Genomic DNA, 23,354 nt, shown 5'->3' with positions numbered 1-23,354 from the left:
GTGAGTTGAATGGTCAAAGTGACCATATCTTGATGTTGCTGAGCTCACATGCCATCTGTGTGACTTGAAGAGGTTTACTTAGGGGCCCCGAGTTTAATTTTACTTGAATAAATGGGAGTATTACCTCCACCACTGAGTTGGTGTGAAAATATTAAATAAAACTATACAAAAGCATGTATCACATGGAAGATGCTCCCTTAGCACTGACGCAGCAGAGTCAGAGCCAAATCCTGTTAGCTACTAGTTTTATGACCTTAAAACAATCATTTCTTAGCTATAGTTGTCTGCTTGTAAAATGAACATACAAATATACATAGTTATCTGCTTGTTAAATGAAAACGTGGAATTACTCTATATTTTTTGCATTTCTGAGCTTTCTCATGGATTTAATTTGCATTTTTATTTAAATACTAATATTGAACATTTTTTCTTCGGTACTGGCCATTTGTTTTACCTTTTTTTTTTTTCTGGTCATGCAGCTTGTGGGATCTTAGTTCCAAAACCAGGGATCAAACCTGGGCTCCCACAGTGAAAGCGCTAAATTCTAACCACTGGACTGCCAGGGAATTCCGTTTTACTCTTATTACCAGAAAAAAAAAATGTTATTAAACTCAGAGGGTTGGGGGAAGGCTTTGCTTTATCTGGGACTGGCTGAATGGAGAGGAAGGAGACTCTAGAGGAACACCAGGTGTGCAAGGGCTGTGGTAAAAGGGAAGGAGAGGACCTGGGTGGGTGGAAAACTGGTTACTCACAGTGGTATTGAGCAAATAAATGAATACACTGAGAATTATGAGAGCCAAGCTTCTCATTGTTGGAGAAAGGAGGTACATATGTAGAAGGTGGAGTTGGACTGGAATTGGTGACATCAGTGTGAACTCATGATTTTAAATATATATAGAATGATGGATGTAGAAAGACAGATGTATAGATATACTATCTTCTGACAGGGCCTAGAAGCAATAATACCCCAGGAGTAAAGAGCATATTATTGCCCAGATCTTGATTTCTGAATACAATTCTCCACTAAAAGAAACCAGGGCTATTTAGACAAATGACTGATTCCAGGCCTGGAGTGGGAAGTCATAAGTTGAGGCTTGACTATTTTATGGGGCCAGAGAATGTGCAACAGCTCAAAGAAGGATGGAAAAATGTTAAAAGGACATAAGATACAGCTTGGAGGAGCCCCCACTGGCCCAAATGGGACAATTTAAATATCAAAATAAATCACAGTATAATTATAATGGATTATAATTACAGTATAATTATAATGGATTATAATCTATAGAATAAAAGATGAATCTATGAGTTATTTATAATAATATATCTATGACAAATGAATGAGTGAATGAATAAATAAATCAGGGAGAAGGGAAAGTTCTTCCTTACAGTAGAATGTTGATAATAAATGTAAGGAGAATAATGGAATTAGAAAATCACCATTTGGCAATTATCATAGGAATAAGTGATTCAGATAGAAATCATTAAAGAATGCTAAAACTAGTTGATACACGATTGTTGAGGAATAGGATATTTATATAGTCTCAAAGTAGTTCTCCCTCAAATACTTATTAACTTTGCTGTGGAGAAATCTCATAGACACCATTTTAATTGACTTATTATCTGACTAAAATAAAAAGGATGGACAAAAACAAGAGTTGGCAAGGACATGGAAAAATTAGAACCCTTATGCTGGTGGGAATGTAAAATGGTGCAGCCACTTTGGCAGTTTCTCAAAACATTAAACCTAGAGTTACCATATGACCAAGCAGTTCCACTGTTAAGTATATACCCAATAGAACTAAAAACATATGTTCACAGCAGCACTATTCATAGTAGCTAAAAAATGTAAACAACCCAAATGTCTATCATCTGATGAGTGGATTAAAACACTGTAGTATATCCATATAATGGTGTATTAGGGTTCTCCAGAGAAACAGAGCCAATAAAGTATGTTTGTGTGCATATAGAGAGATTTAAGGAATTGGCTCATGCAATTATGGAGGCTCCAAATTTTGGGGGGCTCCAAAATCACTGCAGATGGTGATTGCAGCCATGAAATTAAAAGACGCTTACTCCTTGGAAAGAAAGTTATGACCAACCTAGACAGCACATTAAAAAGCAGAGACATTACTTTGCCAACAAAGATCCGTCTAGTCAAGGCTATGGTTTTTCCAGTGGTCATGTTATGGATGTGAGAGTTGGACTGTGAAAAAAGCTGAGCACCGAAGAATTGATGCTTTTGAACTGTGGTATTGGAGAAGACTCTTGAGAGTCCTTGGACTGCAAGGAGATCCAATCAGTCCATCCTAAAGGAGATCAGTCCTGGGTGTTCATTGGAAGGACTGATGCTAAAGCTGAAACTCCCCAATACTTTGGCCACCTCATGCGAAGAGTTGACTCATTGGAAAAGACCCTGATGCTGGGATTGGGGGCAGGAGGAGAAGGGGACAACAGAGGATGAGATGGTTGGATGGCATCTCCAACTCAATCGACATGAGTTTGAGTAAATTCTGGGAGTTGGTGATGGACAGGAAGGCCTGCCGTGCTGTGATTCATGGGGTCGCAAAGAGTCGGACACGACTGAGCAACTGAACTGAACTGAAAGAGTCCAGACCCAGGGAAGAGTTGCAGTTCAAATCCACAGGCAATACACTGGCAGAATTCCATCTTGCTTGGTGGAAGTCAGTCTTTCTCTATTAGGGCCTTCAACTGATTGGATGAGGCCTTATATTATGGAAGGTAATCTGCTTTACTCAAAGTTCACTGATTTAAATGTTAATAGCACCCAAAAAACACAGAAATATCCAGAATGTTTGACCAAATATCTGGGCAACATGGCTCAGCCAAGTTAACACATAAAATTAACCATCACAAGTGAGTTAAAAGAATGAAGTACTGATGCATGCCATTAATGCTATTAATATAACATTGATGAACCTTGAAATTTTTATGCTAAGTGAAAGAAGTCAGACACAAAAGGTCACATATATTCCATTTATATAAAACATCCAGAATAGGCACATCCACAGAGACAGAGTCCACTGATCAGTGGTTGCCAGGGCTGAAGCATGGGGAGTGACTGTTGAAGTATATGGGGTTTCTTTCTGGGGTGATGAAATGTTCTGGAACTGGTGGTGATGGTCACAATACCTTGTAAATAAATAACTAAAAACCACCAAATTGTGTAATTTAAAAGGGTGCATTTTTTGGTTTGTGAATTATATCTCCAAAGGATAAAAAAAGTTATCACCAGTAGAGAGGCAAATCAACATTGCCTGGCTCCCAATACCATGCTCTTAGGATGGAGAATTACTTTGGGAATATTCTTGCCCAAATATATAACCTGAATCTAATCATGAGGAAACATCAGACAAACCCATAGTGGCCTATGTTCCAAAAATATCAGGGTTATAAAAGGAAAAACTGAGGAAGTACTCCAGACAGAAGCCAAATAAATGCAACGTGTGATCCTGGATTAGACCCTGGACCACAAAGGAAAGAGTGATTATAAAGGACACTGTTGGGAAAACCAGCAAAATTTGAATGGGGTCAGCAAACTGGATAGTAGTTTAGGATTAATGGGGGTTTCCTTGTTTTGATAGATGTACTGTGGTTATTCAGGAGTGTCCCTGATTTCAGCAAATGCATACTGAAGTACTGAAAGATGACAGGACATAACATTTGTGTATTACAAGTGATTCAGAAAAAAAAATATATACAGCATATATAACCTGTATTTTAAAATATATATATATATATAAAGAGAGAGGGAGTGAGAAGGTGATAAAGCAAACATAATAAGAAGTTAACAACTGGGAGATATGTGTGGGGATATACTGGAATCCTTTGAACTATTCTTATAGCTTATCTGCTAGTTTGAAATTATTTCAAAATAAAAAGTAAATTTAAAATATATCCACAAAGAGATCTGTTCAATAAAACTTTACAAGGCTATTGTGAGGACTGTGCCTGGCACACAGTATACGCTCAACAGCCACTGCCGCTGCCAGTTTCTCAGGTCTGAGAAACAGCGGTACTTTTCACGAGAAGTCACAAGGGGGCATCTGAAAACCAAGAAACAAAGGCTAAGCACAGACTTCCCTGGGCCTGCAGTGTTCCAGATGGGGGTTGTCAATACTTCCTCACCCAGAATGCACTTCTTGACCCAAAAGAAAAAAACTCTGCTGCAAACTGGGGATGATTCCATTCACAGTAAATAAGGCCTGGCCTACCTGAAAGCTAGCCTTTGCTCCTTCTGTTTGGGTCTGGATTTCAGGACAGCTGTCAAGAGTCACTGCATCCATCAAAATCAGGATGTCAACTCTGGAGACCTGTGAAAAGGGTCTCCTTTTCATCACATCATGAATGTGATGGTAATAAACAAGAATGAGTCCTGGAATGGGAACTCAAGAGACACACTTGCTGTTTGAACTCAGTCAAAATCTTCCTCCTCCTGTTTTGTTAATCTGACTTATTAGAGGTTCCCCCAGACCTCCTAGCTTTCAATGTTTCTGAGCTCTGGAATATGTCCTCGAGTCTACCTGACCCTATCACAAATCACTCCGTGAATGAAACTGCTCTAGTCCCTAAGGTCTCGTGACCACACGGTGTAGTGGAAGGAGCACAGGCCTTGCAGACACACTGAGAAAGGTCCAAATCAAGGCTCCGGGACTTCATTTCTTGAGCCTCAGTTTCTTTATCCTTTAAATAGGAATAACACTATTTCCTTTTTAAGAGTGTTATGAGGATTAAGTATCTAAATACAGTAACTAGAACAGTGTAGACATCCAGTAGATATTCAATGAATTACAGTATTTTATTTTCAATTTGGTTTAGGCAAAAGCAACCAGAAGGAAAATATAGGATTTAAAGTTCAACTGTGTTCAAGCTCCTCTCTCTATGACCCTTGGCTAATCACTAGATCTCTTTGAGTCTCACTAGCAGTCTTTTTCTCTTTTTGGTTGCGCTGGTACAGTATGCAGGATCTTATTTCCCCAACCAGAGAACAAACCCATGCCCCCTTGCAGCAGAAGTGCAGAGTCTTAACCACTGGACTGCCAAGGAAATCTACACTTTTTATTAAAAAGAATGAGGAAAGTCCAACTGGATTGAGATGGAAAGAACTCAGAGACACTAAGTGAAAATAAACCATGGAATATATATGATTATGATTCCATTTTTATGTTTAAGGAAAAAAAGAAGTGACCATGTTGTACCCTTGCTTAAAAAAGTGTTCTGTGGTTCCCCAATGCCAACCAAGTGAAGCTCAAGCTCCTTACCTGGCATTTACGCCCCTTTACTATTTGGACCCTGTCAACCTCTTCAGCCTCATCCATGAGCACTGAGTTCCATCTATGACTAAATTGCCCTTCACCATCTCTTTTTGTCTCTCATATTTTAGCGGGAATTAGAATCACCTGGAAATTGTTAAAACACTGATTGTGAGCCTCATTCATAGGATTTCTGATTTAAGTCTGAAAAGGGGAGGCACTTCCCAGAATTTCTAACAAGTTCCCGGGTGATCTGATACAGCTATTCTAAGAACCACACTTTGACAGCTGTCACCTTTACAATGATATGATTCAACTTCATCACCTGTATAAAGGCTGACCAATCATATTAGTTTGCCCAGGACAGAAAGTCCCATGAGCAGAAAACCCCTTAATCTGAGGACAACTGGGATGGTGGTTACTACCCTTCCTGTATAAGAATCTTCCAAGGTTGCACACGGGATACTGCTACTGTCAAGCAGCCCTTCCCCATAGCCAGGCTGATAGGGAGTGCCTGAGAAAGGAATCCCATCACCATGACTGACTTTTTGCTAGAGCAAGAATATTTAACAAAGTTTCTCAAATTCAGACTCCTCCATATTCTCTTTATTTCCTCCAGAGAACAGGTTTTAGTCCTCCAGTCCTTGTAAACACTGAACACAACCGGTGTGGAATCACACTATAAGCATCCATTTCCTTGCCCTGTGTTGCCGGGCTGAGTTTAAGGGAGAAGTTGGGACAAATGCAGCAAGCACATGTGAGCTTCTTACTCAGTTCAAAGTGGGTCTTATCATGGAATGACGGCGCCACATGGGCCAAAGCAGCTGACTTTCTATTGTTTCCAAAGGGTACCCAATACAACAAAGGTCAGGTCCTTCCATGGTCCCTGATGATGTCCCTGCTCACTGTTGATCAAAGTCAATCTTTTTCATTGACTGGGACTCCTCTTCCCAAGGGGTCAGAGGTCTGAGAGCTGATAGCGTCGCACAAGACCATCTCGACAACATGTGTAGATCTGCTTCTCCCATGTGGCCACCTGGAACACAAAGAGTTCACAGCTCAAAGCAAGCCTGGGATTCTTCCACTTCAAAAACGTAAGAGTTTTGTCATTGACCCCTACTAGTACAAGGGAGTCTGAGAAGATTTACTGACTCCAAAGACAAGAATTATATCCATGTTATATATTTTAAAAATAGCTGACCAGAATCAAGGGAGCTCATGAATACAGAACAGAGAAACTAAGTGGCCAATTGGAGAGAAAATGCACTAGTGCTGTGCATGGTTTAGAGCAGAGGGGTCTGTACAGGGGAGCATATGGCCCACAGAAAAGCCTGGGTAGAAGGGGGTGGCAGAGGATGAGATGGTTAGATAGCATCACCGATTCTATGGACTTGAGTTTGAGCAAACTCCGGGAGATGGTGGAGAACAGGGGAGCCTGGTATGCTACAATCCATGGGTTCTACAGTCAATGGGGTCATAAAGAGTCAGACTGGACTTAGGGATGACAACACACTACCTCCTCCAGAAGAGGGCAGTGTCACATTAAACCCTGAAATCGCTTTTGACAGAGCTTAGGAATAGAGAGTTTAGGAATAAAGAGGGGGTGCAGCTAAAATTAAGTTGGTCCCTTACATCTGTTATTAAATTATACTTGGAAGCCTTTGGGGGAGGAAAGAAAAAAAAGGAAGGCCTGGGTATCTCTGACACCTCATAACATTATATGCAAAGAAGTTCTCAATATATGCCTTTTTTTCCCGAGAAAGATTTCATCAAATTCTCGAAGCAGTCTGAGACAAAGGAGATTAAGAACCATTAATTTAATGCAAACAGCATGAATTCTGGAGTTAGCTTTAATCACAAGTGTGCCAATATGTAGCTGCATGACCTAGGGCAGCTTTCTCAACCCTTTTGGTCCCGTTTCTTCATTTATAAAATGAAAATGATGTGTTAATTCACAATATAGAACACTATGCAGGAATTTTAAAAATGAAGTATATCTATAAGCATTTGTCTGGAAAGAGCTCTAAAATGTTAAGTAAAATAACCCAAGTCATACAGCAATACGTAACAGAATGATCCCAATTATGTATAAAGATAAAACTATATCATTTACATAACTACATAAACAAAGGTCTAAGTACAAATTCTCTAAAAACAGTATTAAAAGATACACAACAAACTATTAATGCTAGTTACTTTAGGAAACAGTGGAACAAAAAGTCTTAAAGCAGACTTTTAAGTCTGCACAGTTTGAATTTTTATACATGTGCATAAATTATAAAATTTTTTTAAATATAAGAAAATAATAGGAATAATATCTATACCTCAAGGTATGATAACTATTAAATCTGATATGTAAAATAGCTAGAACAATGACTGGTCAACAAACATTATTTCCCCTTTCATTTTTCTCTTTCTTCAGTTCAGTTCAGTAGTTCAGTCGTGTCCAACTCTTTGTGACCCCATGGACTGCAGCACACCAAACCTCCCTGTCCATCACCAACTCCTGGAGTTTACTCAAACTCATGTGCATTGAGTTGGTGATGCCATCCAACCATCTCATCCTCCGTCGTCCCCTTCTCCTCCTGCCCTCAATCTTTCCCAGCATCAGGGTCTTTTCAAATAAGTCAGCTCTTCGCACCAGGTGGCCAAAGTATTGGAGTTTCAGCTTCAACATCAGTCCTTCCAGTGAATATTCAGGACTGCTTTCCTTTAGGATGGACTGGTTGGATCTCCTTGCAGTCCAAGGGACTCTCAAGAGTCTCCAACACCACACTCTAATCAAATCAGTCTTGAACTTAAATAATAACAACAACAATAAAAGTAGTATTTACAGATTAGAGTTTTCATATGCATTATTTCACTGTTATCCTCATTTTACAGATAAACTGATAGACTGAGGAAGTAGAGTGACTTTTTCAGTTTCTAGAGCCAGTAAATGACAAAGACACTGACTCAATTATTTCTTTCTGTCCCACTCCTAAGTATGGTATTACCCCTAGTAATCACAAAGTTTCTGGATTCAGTTCCCTCCAAAGCCCTGGGTCCCAGGTGAAAAGCCCCCAGGCCTGGTTTTGTCTCAGGTCCGTACCTTGTACACAGGGTCACAGTCAGCCCCAGTGAGCTCAATCACATAGTCTAAGTCTTGCTGGACAATGAAACAGCTTCCATCACCTAAAAGACAGAAAGAAACCTTAGATAACTAAAGAGGAAGTTGCATGCAAAGTTACCCTCAATATTTTAATTTATTTCTGTACATCACTAGCCTAAAGAAAATTGTCTTAAGACCCAGAGTGGCAGACAGGACTCATGGTGGGCCAGATATGAGGTCCTATAGTGACTCCCTAAAATGATGGGCTCAAGAGGATTTGAAGGCCAAATGCAAGCTCAATGCGAAGAGCTGTCTTTGATTAGCAATAACTACCAAGAGCACAGAGCAAGCAACTACAGGCTCATACAAGTATTTGCAAACTTATCTTAGACAATGATTTTTCACAGGGAATTTCCCTATATAAATGTTTTCTTTAAGACAACTATGCTCCCAGGGACTTCCTTGGTGGTCCAGTGGTTAAGAATGTGCCTTCCAATGCAGGGGATGTGGGTTCAATTCCTGGTCAGGGAACTAAGATCCTGAGTGCTGAATGGCATGGTATCCAAAAAAATTAAAAAGAAAAATAAAGAAATAGAATTTTAAAAAATCATTCATATCTACCACTCAAAGATAAATACTATTCACAGTTTAATGTATTTTTCTAACCTTTTCTGTATAAATTTTTATTTTATATGGTTGAGAGCACATTACATAGAAGAATATCTTTATGCATAAAGTTTTTTCTATATTAATACTGTAACTGAATAGAACTCTGGAAAAGAATAAAAAGATATTAATTAACCATTTCAAACATTTAAAATTTGAAAAACTGCTTTCCAAAATTATATATAAGTTAATCAATTTTATCTGTTAATCAATCTATACTAGAAAATTCTGAAAGAGATGGGCATACCAGACCACCTGACCTGTCTCTTGAGAAACATGTATGCAGGTCAGGAAGCAACAGTTAGAACTGGACATGGAACAACAGACTGGTTCCAATTAGGAAAAGGAGTACATCAAGGCTGTATATTGTCACCCTGCTTATTTAACTTATATGCAGAGTACATCATGAGAAACGCTGGGCTGGAGGAAGCACAAGCCTGAATCAAGACTGCCGGGAGAAATATCAATAACCTCAGATATGCACATGACACCACCCTGATGGCAGAAAGTGAAGAAGAACTAAAGAGCCTCTTGATGAAAGTGAAAGAGGAGAGTAAAAAAGTTGGCTTAAAGCTCAACATTCAGAAAACGAAGGTCATGGCATCCGGTCCCATCACTTCATGGCAGATAGATGGGGAAACAGTGGCTGCCTTTATTTTTCTGGGCTCCAAAATCACTGCAGATGGTGATTGCAGCCATGAAATTAAAAGACGCTTACTCCTTGGAAGGAAAGTTATGACCGATCTAAACAGCACATTACAAAAAAAAAAAAACATTTTAAATAAACGGCATCGTTGTTTGCTCAAAAAAAAAAAAAAACATTTTAAATAAATGGCATCGTTGTTTGCTCAAAAAAAAAAATAAAAAATTAAAAAATAAACAGCACATTAAAAAGCAGAGACATTACTTTGCCAACAAAGGTCTGTCTAGTCAAGGCTATGGTTTTTCCAGTGGTCATCATGTATGGATATGGGAGTTGGACTGTGAAGAAAGCCGAGCGCCAAAGAATTGATGCTTTTGAACTGTGGTGTTGGAGAAGACTCTTGAGAGTCCCTTGGACTGCAAGGAGATCCAACCACTTCATCCTAAAGGAGATCAGTCCTGGGTGTTCATTGGAAGGACTGATGGAAGCTGAAACTCCAATGCTTTGGCCACCTGATGTGGAGAGCTGACTCACTGGAAAAAACCCTGATGCTGGGAAAGACTGAAGGCAGAAGGAGAGGGGGATGACAGAGGATGAGATGGTTGGATGGCATCATCGACTCGATAGACATGGGCTTGGGTGGACTCCAGGAGTTGGTGATGGACAGAGAAACCTGGCGTGTTGTGGTTCATGGGGTCGCAAAGAGTCGGACACGACTGAGCGACTGAACTGAACTGAACTGACTGTACCCAGCAGTATACAGAGGATCTTCTTTCCTGCATTCTCATTATTAAAAATAATCTTTTCCAAAAAAGAATCCTTGTATTTTAGAGGTACAGGGAGGTAAGAAAGTACAATTACTATAGCTCTTCCTCTGCATTCAAGTTTCCACACACAAACCTACTTGATAAACCCAAGCTTTATTCCCATTCTGTCTAGGAAACCATCTCTAACCACCCCATATAGTAAACCCTTTCTCCTATCAACCTCTTGTAACACTTACTATTGCTCTGACACTTCCAAATATCTTTCCCTATACCATAATTCTAATTTTGGTGAGTGTGTGCTCCACCACTGGATCATGATGATCAGAAACACTTTTTTAGGAGGGCATAGGGCAAGGGTTATGAGCAGGGCTTCCCTGATAGCTCAGTTGGTAAAGAATCTGCCTGCAATGCAGGAGATCTGGATTCCATCCCTGGGTTGGGACGATCCCCTGGGGAAGGAAATGGTTACCCACTCCAGTATTCTAGCCTAAAGAATTCCATGGACTGTACAGTCCATGGGGTGGCAAAGAGTCAGACACAACTGAGCAACTTTCACTTCACAAGGGCAAGTGTTAGTTACAAGAGTAAGAAGAAACTATCACTTACAGAATATCTACTTTATGTCGAGTACCCAACTCTACGTAGAGACTTAGGAAAGTGAACTGGTTCACCAAAGATCACAGGATGATTAAACTATACACAACTGTCATTTTTATATAAATATAAACATAAATTAACAAATAAATGAAGACCTATTCAGTAGGTCTTCACTGCCGCATGCAGGCTTTCTTGAGTTGCAGGGAGTGGGGCTACTCTTCATGGCAGTGCTCAGGCTTCTCGTTGCGGTGGTTCTTCTCGTCGTGGAGCACAAGTTCTAGGTGTGGGGGCTTCAGTATTTGCAGCATGCAGGCTCAGCAGTTGTGGCACATGGGCTCAAGAGCACAGGCGCAGAAGCTGGGGCGCACAGGCTTAGCTGCTCTGGAGCATGTGGAATCTTCCCACATCAGAGATCAAACCCGTGTTTTCCTATCCACTGGGCCACCAAGGACGTCCAACACCACATCTTCTTAAGCAAGTCACCTGCTGATGGACATCTGGGTTGTTTTTACATCTTGGCTATTACAAATATTGCTGTTATGAACATGGAGGCACTAGAGTGCCCTAGACAAAAACTAGAGTTTTTGTCTTTTCTATATATATGCCCAGGAGTGAGTAGGATTGCTGGATCATATGGCAACTCTATTTTGAGGTTTTTTTTTTAAGGAACCATCATACTGTTTTCCATGGTGGCTGTACCAATTTAGATTCCCACTAACAGTGTAGGAGGGTTCCGTTTTCTAAACACCCTCTCCAGCATTTATTCTTTGTAGACTTTCTGACTGGTGTGAAATGATACTTCATCGTGGGTTTGATTTGCATTTCTCTAATACTGGCATTGCTGAGCATCTTTTCATGTGCCTGTGGGCCATCTGTATATCTTCTTTGGAGAAGTGTCTATTTAGGTCTTCTGGGCACAGCATATATTACATAATTCTGATCAAGGACGTAGGAGATTAGTAAATCTGCCGGGTTGCTCCTGAGGAAATGTTTCTCATTCTTAAAAAGGATAACAATATGCATGTTTTGTGAAGATAAGATTTGCTGCAGCTATCCTGCACTGTAACCTTGAGGGAATAAGCCTGAGGACAAAAGCCAGTGTGCTAAGGAGGAGAGTGCCAAAAAACAGAGAAAAGCTGCATTCTTGATTTTATTTCTTCTCTTCTTCTTAAAGCTTTATTTAACTCAATACTTTTTTGGATTTTACCAGTCTTTAAACATCCTGGATACAATCCAGGATACCACACTGAGTTAGCTGTCAATTTTTCTTAGTTTCTCCACTGAATTTGTTTTCAAATCACTAAATTAATATAATCTGGAGCCACCATAAATCTGGATGTCTTGTAAATGAAGTACTACATTTTCTGAATTATTGAAGCCATTTTCAGTTGAGTCTTCTGCTACTAACAGCCAAAAACATCCTAATTGATACACTGAAGTATTAAGGTAAGATGGTCCCTCCAGGCCTATAGGCCAGTCCTCCTCACCTAAATCATTCCTATGAGGATTCAGTGTCCCTTAATGGACACCTTCTTCCATGCATTTCTCCCAACCCCACTCCCAAACTCCATTCCAAATATTCTGTACTGCTTACACCAAGGTACTCACTCACTTTACCCAGACTGTCTTTGTAAAGCATCAAACACAGTACCTACTGCATGGTAGGTAGGCACCTAGTAAAGGACAGATCCCTTCTTTCTGCCCCCTTTCACTCATCTATGACTTTGAACACACTACAGCTTTGGCCATCAATGTGCATTTTTACATCTCCAGTTGGTAAAATAATCACTGGATTACATGTCCCTTAGTCCATGAAGGAGCTCAGTGAAGGTCGTTCAGTGGTAAAGAACCTGCTTGCCAATGTAGGAGATGTGGTTCAATCCCTGGGTGAGGAAGATCCCCTGGGGAAGAAATGGCAACTCATTCCAGTATTCTTCCTGGGAAATCCCATGGACAGAGGAGCCTGGCGGGCTACAGTACATGGAGTTGCAAAGAGTCAGACACAAGTTAGCGACTAAAGCAAGCAAACAAGTCCACAGACATGCCTGTAGTACTCCTACCACTCAAGTTATCTGTTCCCCATATTCCCATACAGTATTCTGCTACAGTACTTATCAAACTGTATTCTATTCAAGCACATGTCTGTCTACCTTACTAACTATGAGCTCCTTTAGAGCAAAAACTGTAACTGATTTGTTAACTGAATTCTCAATAATTTGTAATAAGAGCCAGTATATTTATTCTGACAATGTTTATAGAGCACCAGTTATATGGTGGACACTGAACTAAAATGCTGGGGGTAACATGATAAGGCACAGCCACTCAAAGAGCTTAGACTGGAAGGGGCACAGATAATTACAATTAGGGTGTTAAACGTTATGTGAAAAAGCACAATATGCCAAAGAATCATGGAGGATGATGCCCCTAGCCCTGCCACAGACCAGGAATTAAACCTATGTTTCACTGAATGATACAGAACCACCTCCCTCAATTGGCCCCTGGACCCACCTTGGCTAGCAATGAATCCATCTCTGAAACTCAGCAGAGACATAACTGGTGCTCCTGATCTGTGGATGACTTGTACTGGAGTCCTAGGATACAGAATAAATGGAGTGATTTTACTCTTTCCCTTAAAAAGCAATACTTGACTATATTCAACCTACAGTACTAACTGCATAACAGCACACTGGACAAATGTGGACAGAGATTAAACATTCATATGGTTTATTTCCTGGCAAGATCCTTAGATGGTAGATCAAAGTAGTCCATTCAAAACCACCTTGGAGGGAATCTAAACATGTCTCTAAATATCTTAATGAGCTGAATAAACTAAATAACCACTGATATTTCCAGTGTTTAGGGGAAGTCTGACAAGGGTTTAAGATAACAATGTTAACAATATGTTAATCTCTTTATAGACAGAATTAAGTCAGCTGTGATATATTAAAATTGTTAGAACTCTGTAAAATCAGAAAGATGAGAATCAATTTTTATAATTGATGATTTTATAATTTTTATAATTATGAGATTTTATAACAGTGATCAGATTCCCTATCTCTATGGAAGCAAAAACAAGTACAAAAATAAAGTAACTTAAATTATAGAAGAAAAGGTATACACTAGTCACTCTTTAACTGAAATTTTTTCACTGCTCTTGGAATAAAGTCCAAACTCCTTGGGATGGTATATAAGTCCTTTCTAAGCAAATTACAGTTTTCCTGTCTGGCATCACTTCTCATCACTACTCCACTGGCAGGGTATACACTTGTCCTGTCAAACTACTCAGAGATGCCTCACAGTGCCATATTTTCACATGCCTTCATGCTTCTCTATATGCTATTCTACCTAAGGCAGGTCCTTCTTTTCTTTACTTGGTAACTTTCTGCTAGACAAGATCGATTAAAGCTGCATTTCCTCAGATAAGTCTCACTTTCTTTTCTCTCCTTCTCGGTGCTTCCTCAAATTCTTGAGATCACTGATCACACTGTGTCCTAACAGTCTTTTACTTGCCCATCTTTATTATTAGACTCCAAATGCCTCAAAGGCGGAGTCTTTATCTTTCATTTCTGTTGTTTGGTGCCCTGAACAAAGCCTAATGCCTACAGGAGCCATTCAATAAGCATCAGTTGAACAAAGGAAGGAAGCAGAAAGTGACAGTAGAAAATGTTAAGTCCTGGGACAAACAGGTTATGGATTCTTTTTGAGTATCTGTACGACCAGGATAAAGCCTATATAAGATAGGTTATGATCACAGCCAAACAAAGAATCAGAGCTGGCTTACTTGAACTATAAATGATCAATCTCAGCCCAACCCAGATGTAATACCAGGAAGAAAATTACTAAGGTCCTTAAAATTAAAGGTTTTATACAATTATTGTGAGATGTTAGTTCATTATTTAAGCTTAATTTATAAAGCAATCATGACAGTATGAATCAAATTACCTTTCAATGTGATTCCAGGAATAATAAGAACAATCAGACAATTCACACTGGAAAGCCTTTATAAATGGAAAAATATACCCTTGATTCAACAGCCATCTATATGCCAGATTAAATCACTGTGAAAGCCAATAAAAATTTCCACTCTGCAGAAGACCTGCATCATGCAAATGAATGGTGACTCACCTTGGATTCCTTACATCCAGCTGATAAATGTTTCCATCCTGTGTCCCAGCCAATAGCAAGAAGCCAGAGAGAAAAGTACAGCAGTTGAAGGCATCTGAGCCAATAAAGAGGAACAGCTGCGAACAAGTAGGAGACAAAGATGCTGTTTAAAGATTCATTTGTTTCCAGGAATAAACAGGCACCAAGAAAAGAAGAATTTCACTATTTTTAGTATAGAATTTCTTTCTTCTCCTTTTAAGAACTCCTAATCTAAACTAAGTATTCATCAACAACTGAGGGGGAAGCACTCCCAGGATTGCAGGAACCTGAGGCTGTCTGAGGACTTAAGCAGGTTATATAATATCATAATATCATAATTTAAGGCACGAGTTTTCACACTATTTCCCCTCAACACATTGACTCATGGGATCCTCAACACCAAAAATCATTCTTTTCCTTGTTTTCAGCACAACCTTCCATTTGCTAAACACTTGCAATTCACACATTTAAGTTTTGCTTCAAGACACTGGTGACAATCTTTTGAAGGTAAAGAAACACACTTAATCTGGCAATTTAAGAAATCACAATTTACCCATGTACTTAAGAAAATAAAAAACTATTAGATTTTTATTTCTTACTATTAGTTCAAAGAGTAAAGTTTGAATGTTCTAAAAAAAAAAAAAAAAGAAACAAACAAAACAAACAAAACCCTCTGACTTTCCTTTGGAAGTAAAAGCCAGCATGGAAATTCAGAGTGCAAAGGCAGTATGATCAAAAATAGTGATGCTCCCAGAATAAACTTTGAAAATGGAAACATCACCAGCACAATGAAGTAATGAGATGAAATGAAAATACAAAATCTGTGGCCAAACCAAACCATTAATGTTGTCTGGGTGATGATGACAGCAACTGGGAAGAAATTTAATCAATCTAATCTCAAGGAACTCCAAGTTTAATTAAGAGCATAGCCTGCTTGGCAGAATCCCAGGAAATGAGGGAAGAAAACCCCATTCTTCTATAAGAGACATTCTGGTCACTAATTGAGAGCCCTGAATGCATAAGATCTTTACTCAAAAAATCTCCACATTACCTTAGAGGAGGAAGAAAATCTATAGAACCTCATCATTTTACATGTAGCACACTAAGGGCCAGTGGGAAAGTGACTTAATAAAGCTCACAAAGCAGTAGGTCATTTAATATTATCACATAACCCCACATATAAGTCCTACTATGACAAGTTTAGTGATGAGGAAACAGGCTCAGAGAGGTTAAGTAATGAGTCCAATGTCAGAGCCATTAGGAAGAGCTAGGATTTAAATGTTGCCCTTATCCCATACCACATGTTCTTAATTACTATTCTGTACTGCCTTTCACACATGCAGCTTCCGCAAAAGGTGAACATACAGAGAAATTAGAAATGTTTTCAAAACAGCTTTCCAAGAATCAGTGTGACCCAGGTTGCCCCAGTGTTCAAAGGTCTTAAAGGAACCACTTGCCGGCTGCCTGCTCTGCAGTCCCAAGCACTGAAGTTTCTTATCTTCTCGGGCCAACAGCAGCATTTTCGACTCTGTTCCAACCTCTCGTTCACCTGCATGACAGATGAGCTATGTCAATAATGGGCTAGGATGATCAGCTGGCAGTACTCAGAAAGCATAGCTATTGACAGCTCTTTACTGAATTACTCTGCTAGTCACTCACTTAATAGTTTCAAAAAACATTTATTATGTTCTATATCTTGACATGGTATTGTTTATATGACTGTACATATTTGTCAAAACTCACAGAACTGTGTGATTAAAAAAAAGGACTTTTACTATATGTAAAATATACCTCAATAAACCCAATTTTAAAATATTATGATTATCAAGTCCTTTGTAATATGGAAAGATACCATACTTGGAACAATGTACAGAGTACAATGCTAAACAAAGTAGGGCCAAACATATGTAACAATATAAAAGGAGGCTGCTGGAGGAGAGGAGGGACACAGAAGAGTGATATAGCTCAATTTACATTTTTAAGTAATTTCACTTATTTTTGGCTGTGCTGCGTCTTTGTTGCTGCATGGGCTTTTTCTCTAGTTTTGGCAAGCAGGGCCATCATCTAGTTGTGGTATGCGGGCTTCTCACGGTGGTGGCTTGTCTTGCTGTGGAGCACAGGCTCAACAGGTGTGCATGGGCTTAGTTGTTCCATGGCATGTGGGATCTTCCCGGACCAGGGATCAAATCTATGTCTCCTGCATTGGCAGGTAGATTCTTCACCACCAGGTGAGCCACCAGGGAAGCCCTGGACTTATGCTTTCTAAATGAGCATGATGATTCCTATGAGTATGGATTACAAAACAGAGCAGGCAACAGGTACCGGCAGACTGAATCAGGATGCTGGCAGGAAGAAGAGAGACCTGGAGAGAGAGGATGAAGTGGAAAAATAAGAAACATTCTGAAAGTAGAGATGACAGACTTTGCTGATGTGGGACAAGAGGAAAGGTGGCGGTGGATCTTCAATGAATCTTAGGCTTTGGGCTTAAGCAAGGAGATGGTGGTGTCATTAACTGAGATGGGAAAAAACAGATTTGGGGTTGGAAAGAATCAAATGCTCCATACAATAAGTTCAAGCTGTCTATTAGACATTTAAATAGAGTCTAAAATGCAAGTAAAAGATCTATGCTTTAGATATATTTTTGGAAATCACCAGCTTAAATACAATATTGAAAGTCATGGAAATGATAAGATCACCTAAGAGAGTAATTGCAGGGCTGAGGGCCCTCCAATATTTAAAGGTTAAAGGAAACATACAAAAGGAAACTAAGAAGCAGTAGCCAATGAGCTATAAAGAAAAGCAGTGTCATGTGGTATTACAGAAGCCAAGAAAGAACAGTGTCCTGAAAAGAAGAGTGTACTATGCTGCAACCTACTGAGAATTTGGAAAGATAACCACAGAGAAGTAACACTGGATTACACAATATGGAGTCGCCGGTAACCTTGACAAGAGCTGCTGCCAGTTAAGTAGCTGGGACACAAACCCACCTAGGACAGGCTGAAGAATAAGTAGGAAGTGAGGAAATAGACAAAACAAGAATACCTTCATTTAAATTACTTTTAACCAACTGATTTTAAAAAACTCAACCTTATTTTAAGTAATATCTGTGAAATCCTAGGTTTGAAGTAAGATGTGTGTGTATTAATATATAACTTAAAAATGAGTACTGCCTGAAATGATCTTGTTTACCACTAGCTGCACATGCTCACACTTTGGGGAACAGACTTTTCCTATTAATCCACTGTGGCACTAGTGGTAAAGAACCTGCCTGCCAATGCACGAGACACAGAGACACAGGTTCAATCCCTGGGTCAGGAATCTCCCCTGGAGAAGGAAATGGCAACCCATTCCAGTATTCTTGCCTGGAGAATCCCTTGGCCAGAGGAGCCTGGTGGGCTACAGTCCACAGGGTGGCAAAGAGTTGGACATGACTGAAGCGACTTAGCACACGCACATTCCGTGGCTACTCAGTTCCTGTCTCTTGGATTTCCTTTCACAATCCATTAATTCCCAAAGAGGGGCCAGGCTGGTAGTCATAACAGTTTTAGTTCTTGGACCATAGTGCATCTATATGAGAAGTTTAAGAGAGAGAGAATACTGTCTATAATGATGGGCAAAATTAACCCAAACATACTGAGGACTACTTAGAGCAGTTTTACTCATAATTGTCCAAACTTGGAAACAACTAAGATGTCCTTCAGTAGATGAATGAATGAACTGAGGTACATTCAGACAATGGAATACTGTTCAATGCTTAAAAGAAATGAGCTATCAAGGCACAAAAAGACCCAGAGGAAACTTAAATGCATATTACTAAGTGAAAGAAGCCAATCTGAAAAGGCTACATAGTTTACGATTTCAAAATTCTGGAAAAGGCAACACTATGAAGACAATAAAAATATCAGTGGTTGCCAAGGGTTATAGGAGAGAAAGGAACAAATTGGTGGAGCAAAGACAATTTTTCAGATAGTGAAATTTCTGCATGATACTATGATGACAGATACATGACACTGTACATTTGTCCAAACCCACAGAATATACAACATCAAGAATGAATCCCAATGTCAACCTTGAACTTTGAGTGTTAATGATGTATCAGTATAGGTCTATCAACGTAACAAATTTACCACTCTGGGGGGGATGCCAATAATAAGGAAGGGTGTGCGTTTGTTGGGGCAGAGAGTATACTAGAACTCTGTACTTTCTGCTCAATTTTATGTGGACCTAACTGCTCTAGAGGCAGAGATACTGGGAGAAAAACAGTCCTGTTTCCATCAGAGAAGCAAATATGTTATAATCACAGGAAAATAAGAAAAGAACACAAGTTGCTTTATTAGGATCTTTATCATTCTGACTCACCAGAACTATCATTCTACTCACCTATTTCCCCCTATGAAGCTTACATCAACTTCTGGCTCAGCCAAGCATAACTTTACCCAATGGATAATTTTACCTTCATACTGTTTTTTAATGTGAACTGACTACCTCTACCCCTGCCCTAGGTCTCATTCTCCCATCTTTCCCAGTTCAACTTGAATCCATCCTGCAAGGTTCAAGTCAACTTCTTTTGTGACTCCTTTCTCATCTATACTAACCTAAAACACTCTCTTCTTAAAAAAAGAAAAACAAAAAACCTATTATATTTGCATTCAGTGAATCATTATTTTAGCTAAAACTGCACTGATCTCTGTTTTACAGGCATTAGCCTCAACTGCTAAATTAAACTGTACTTACTCAAATGTAGTAACTATGACATATATTTCCTTTGTAAATTCAAAGCAACACAAACGTAGTAGATATGCAATAAATATTAGTCTTATGATGAAAACAGAAATACCTACAGAGCAGGAGAGGAGGAGGAAGAAAAGGAGAAACTAAGGCAAACACTGAAGGAACCTAAAGAAACAAATTCATATACTGTCCTCAACTCACTGGGCATCTGCTCAGGGGAGCCGAGGTTTATCGAGTTGTCAGCAGCACCCACAGCCACTCCATTGATGGAAGAACCACAGTCTGCAATGACTCCCAGGCAGGCTGAGCGCCCACAATCCCAAAGTCGTGCTGTCCCATCGCGAGAACCAGATACCACATTTTTCCCCCGATCAACAATGGCTGTATCCAGGATACCTGGAGAGAGAAAAAAGAAATGACCGTAAGAAGGAGTAGATAGTAAAGGAACTAAAGGGCAGAGTACATGCATGGATCTGCATAAATGACTATTTCTTTACAAATGAGTACTGGATATGTACTTCATGCTGGGTACTTTCAAGTGCCAGAAAAACAGAAATAGATAGAACAGAGTCCCTGTTTCCCAACAGTTCAAAGACCAGCTATGAGGAACAGACATGGAAAAAGGAGCTTTGGATTTAATCTTTAGTGGCATGTTCTAGAACCATGGTTTTCCAGGTTTTTTTTTTGTTTTTGGCTTTAAAACATGTTTTTTAAAAACAAAACTTAAAGTCATTTTAGGCAGTTCAGTATGAAAATTACTGTCTTAAAAGCTCCTGCTGCTTGCATTGAGAAGTAACTGAAAGGGTTAGTCTCCTCTTCAAAAAGAAAAGGATATGACTTCTCATCTGGCCAAGATCAAATAAGTCCATTCCTCCCAGGTCCTTCCCTTAAAACTGAAAAAACCTGGACATAAGACAACAAGCAAGCTCAGTTCAAAGATGTAAGAAGGCAGTTCACCTAGGAACCCCAGGACTTGAAGAACAACAGGAAATTGAGTTTTCCTGCATTTCCTTACTGCCTCCCATATATCCTAGACAGGACACTGCTGAAGCCTCTAACATAGAACTGATTTTTTTTTTAAGGGACAAATTAAAAGTAATAGCAAAAAACAAACAACTCCAAGGAAAGTCTGTTGCTTCTAGGCAGAAGACTGAGAAAAAGGTGGCCTAACAGAATAGAAAACATTTTGGCAATATCCATCTTCTTCAAACCGCAAAAGAAAAACTGCTACCTCCCCTGCTTAGAGTTTCACTGGGGCTGAATAGGGAGTGATCTTCTATCCCACCCCCGCAAAGAAGCAGGAGACAGAACTCCAATTTTCCCCAACCAGCGATGCTGAGCAGGTCCAACAGGGTACTGTCAGTGGGGAACTGAGCCTCTACTCTCACCAATGGGGGAAAGAGGTAATCTTTCCTGAGGGAGCAGGAAGTAACACTCCATTATCCCCAACCCCTCCCTTGGTGTCAGTCCGCAGGGAACAGATCTTACAGGCCCAAGGGGAGGCAAGGAAGTGTTGTAAAGTTGAGGTGATGCAAGTTGGTACCCTACTTTCACCAGGAAGGCATCAGCACAGTCAAAGGGAAGCTGAGCTTCTACCTCACCTGTTTGCAAAGAGACAGTGTGAGCCAATGCTCCACTTTTGCCAGAGCAGGGTTATTAGAGGAACCCAGCAGGAAGCTGAGTATATACACCTCCTGGGCCCTTGCATCGTACCGCGACAGGGGACTGCCTGCTAAAAAAGATCAAACAAGATCCAGAGTGTTATAAGATCCAAAATGTCCACAGATTTTATAATTTTCAAAGCCCTTGTTACCTGTTATCTATTTGCTATGATCCCTGGCCTCAGAAGCACATAGCATAAAAAGGTAGAGACAGTCAGGGACATAAAGAGCTACAATTCAGGGACACATGTGTGGTAACACAGGACTGCAGAGTAGAAAGTGAATCCGACCCTATGGTGATACAGGCAGGGCTAGTACTTGCTTTATTAAAACCCAGGTAATTGTCCTATTATAGGTGCCCAATAAACTCTTGCAGGCTGAGTGGTAAGTACCTGACCGAAGGTTACTGAAGTAAACATGTGCTCCTTGGCTTGTTCCTATTTCTCTCAAGATGAGATGACTTCAGATACACAAACCTTGATAAAAATTCAACATAAGGCACAAAAGATGGATGACCCATGTGGTTAACAAAAGGCCTCAAGTCCTACTGGAAATTTTACTCTGAAAGCCTTTTCCAGAAAAAGATGCATTTATAAAAAATGCCACAAATTGAAAAAGTAGCCAATTTGGGGGCTGTTTGAGCAAATATGATTAGAGACAACTCAGGTAGGACCTAAGTCACAGGGTAAGTTTCCAAATATATCCAATTTAAAATAAAAATTAAATACAACTTATGTAGCTGGTTATAGTTGTTGAAAAAATAAAATGCAATCCTCATAATTATATATCAACTGGATAAGGGCCAAACAGATAAGCTTTTAAAAGTAGCCTTTCCCTCAGAAGTAGATTGAAGGAGGCAACATGTCTTATTGCTATTTTACAGTTCTTATTTATAACATATTTTGTAATTGTAAAGTACCTTAACTTTAGAAAATGCACCTTTCCACTCTATTTCCATAACACGGCATTCTAGCTAGAAAAGGATTTTAGTCTTTAAGAATCATGAAGAATCACCAATAGGAACATAAGGAAGGGCCTTCAGCTCTTACCAAGAAATCAAAGGTTTATTTACATCCTTATTGGAAAGTTCAAACCATTATCTAAAAATATTGAGTTTCATGGAAGTGATACAAATTTTAAAGAACAAATAGTTATGAAAAATATGTACCCAAGGAGGATGCTACTGTGGCTAGGGAGCTGTGAATGCTTTAACTGTGTACAAATGTCAACTAATACTCAGTAAAGAGGTTGGAGGTCTTCCCTTTTTATGAAAAGTAGAGTGGAAAACTATCACCCCCTCTCTAATAAAATGTCACTCACAACATAGTGGCATCTAGTGCGGGTCTCTTCACTCTTAGGTGGGAAGAATAAAAGAAAGAGAAGCCTTATAGGAGCAGGAATCTGTGAGGAATGACTTTAAGAAAAAGCTATAAAAGGAATAGGAATGCCTTTGTAGGAGGAATAGCCATACTTAATGACGTAACAGAGCTACCAAGGCTTTAGTTATCAAACCAAATGGTCTTCAACATATAAACCAAGAAGAAAAGAATCTGCATTCAAGAAAAGATTCAGCTGACTGACATATAAACATCCTAGCCAAAGTCTGGGAAATAAGAATAAGATTAAACTATGCCTGAATAAATAAAAAAATAAGAAGAGGTGGCAAGAATACACAGAAGAACTGTACAAAAAAGATCTTCATGACCCAGATAATCATGATGGCATAATCACTGATCTAGAGCCAGACCTCCTGGAATGTGAAGTCAAGGGGGCCTTAGAGAGCAT

General features: G+C 39.5%; 1 protein-coding gene across 2 annotated transcripts in view; it reads right to left on the bottom strand.

The window, feature by feature from the left end:
• Positions 1 to 5,854: 5,854 nt before the first annotated feature.
• PAAF1 (proteasomal ATPase associated factor 1) overlaps positions 5,855 to 23,354 on the bottom strand; it is a 40,312-nt gene continuing 22,812 nt past the window's right edge. For both annotated transcript variants that reach the window (XM_005216223.5, NM_001075990.1), the window contains 6 exons: positions 20,110 to 20,304; positions 16,635 to 16,726; positions 15,160 to 15,275; positions 13,543 to 13,625; positions 8,362 to 8,444; positions 5,855 to 6,306 (listed from right to left, as the gene is read on the bottom strand). In XM_005216223.5, the coding sequence (XP_005216280.1) occupies positions 6,229 to 6,306; positions 8,362 to 8,444; positions 13,543 to 13,625; positions 15,160 to 15,275; positions 16,635 to 16,726; positions 20,110 to 20,304 (647 nt within the window). In that variant the 3' untranslated portion in view covers positions 5,855 to 6,228. The remainder of the gene's footprint in view (positions 6,307 to 8,361; positions 8,445 to 13,542; positions 13,626 to 15,159; positions 15,276 to 16,634; positions 16,727 to 20,109; positions 20,305 to 23,354) is intronic.

Source organism: Bos taurus, chromosome 15, assembly GCF_002263795.3.
Source record: "Bos taurus isolate L1 Dominette 01449 registration number 42190680 breed Hereford chromosome 15, ARS-UCD2.0, whole genome shotgun sequence".
NCBI lineage: Eukaryota > Metazoa > Chordata > Mammalia > Artiodactyla > Bovidae > Bos > Bos taurus.
This window is presented reverse-complemented; position numbering and strand designations above follow the sequence as displayed.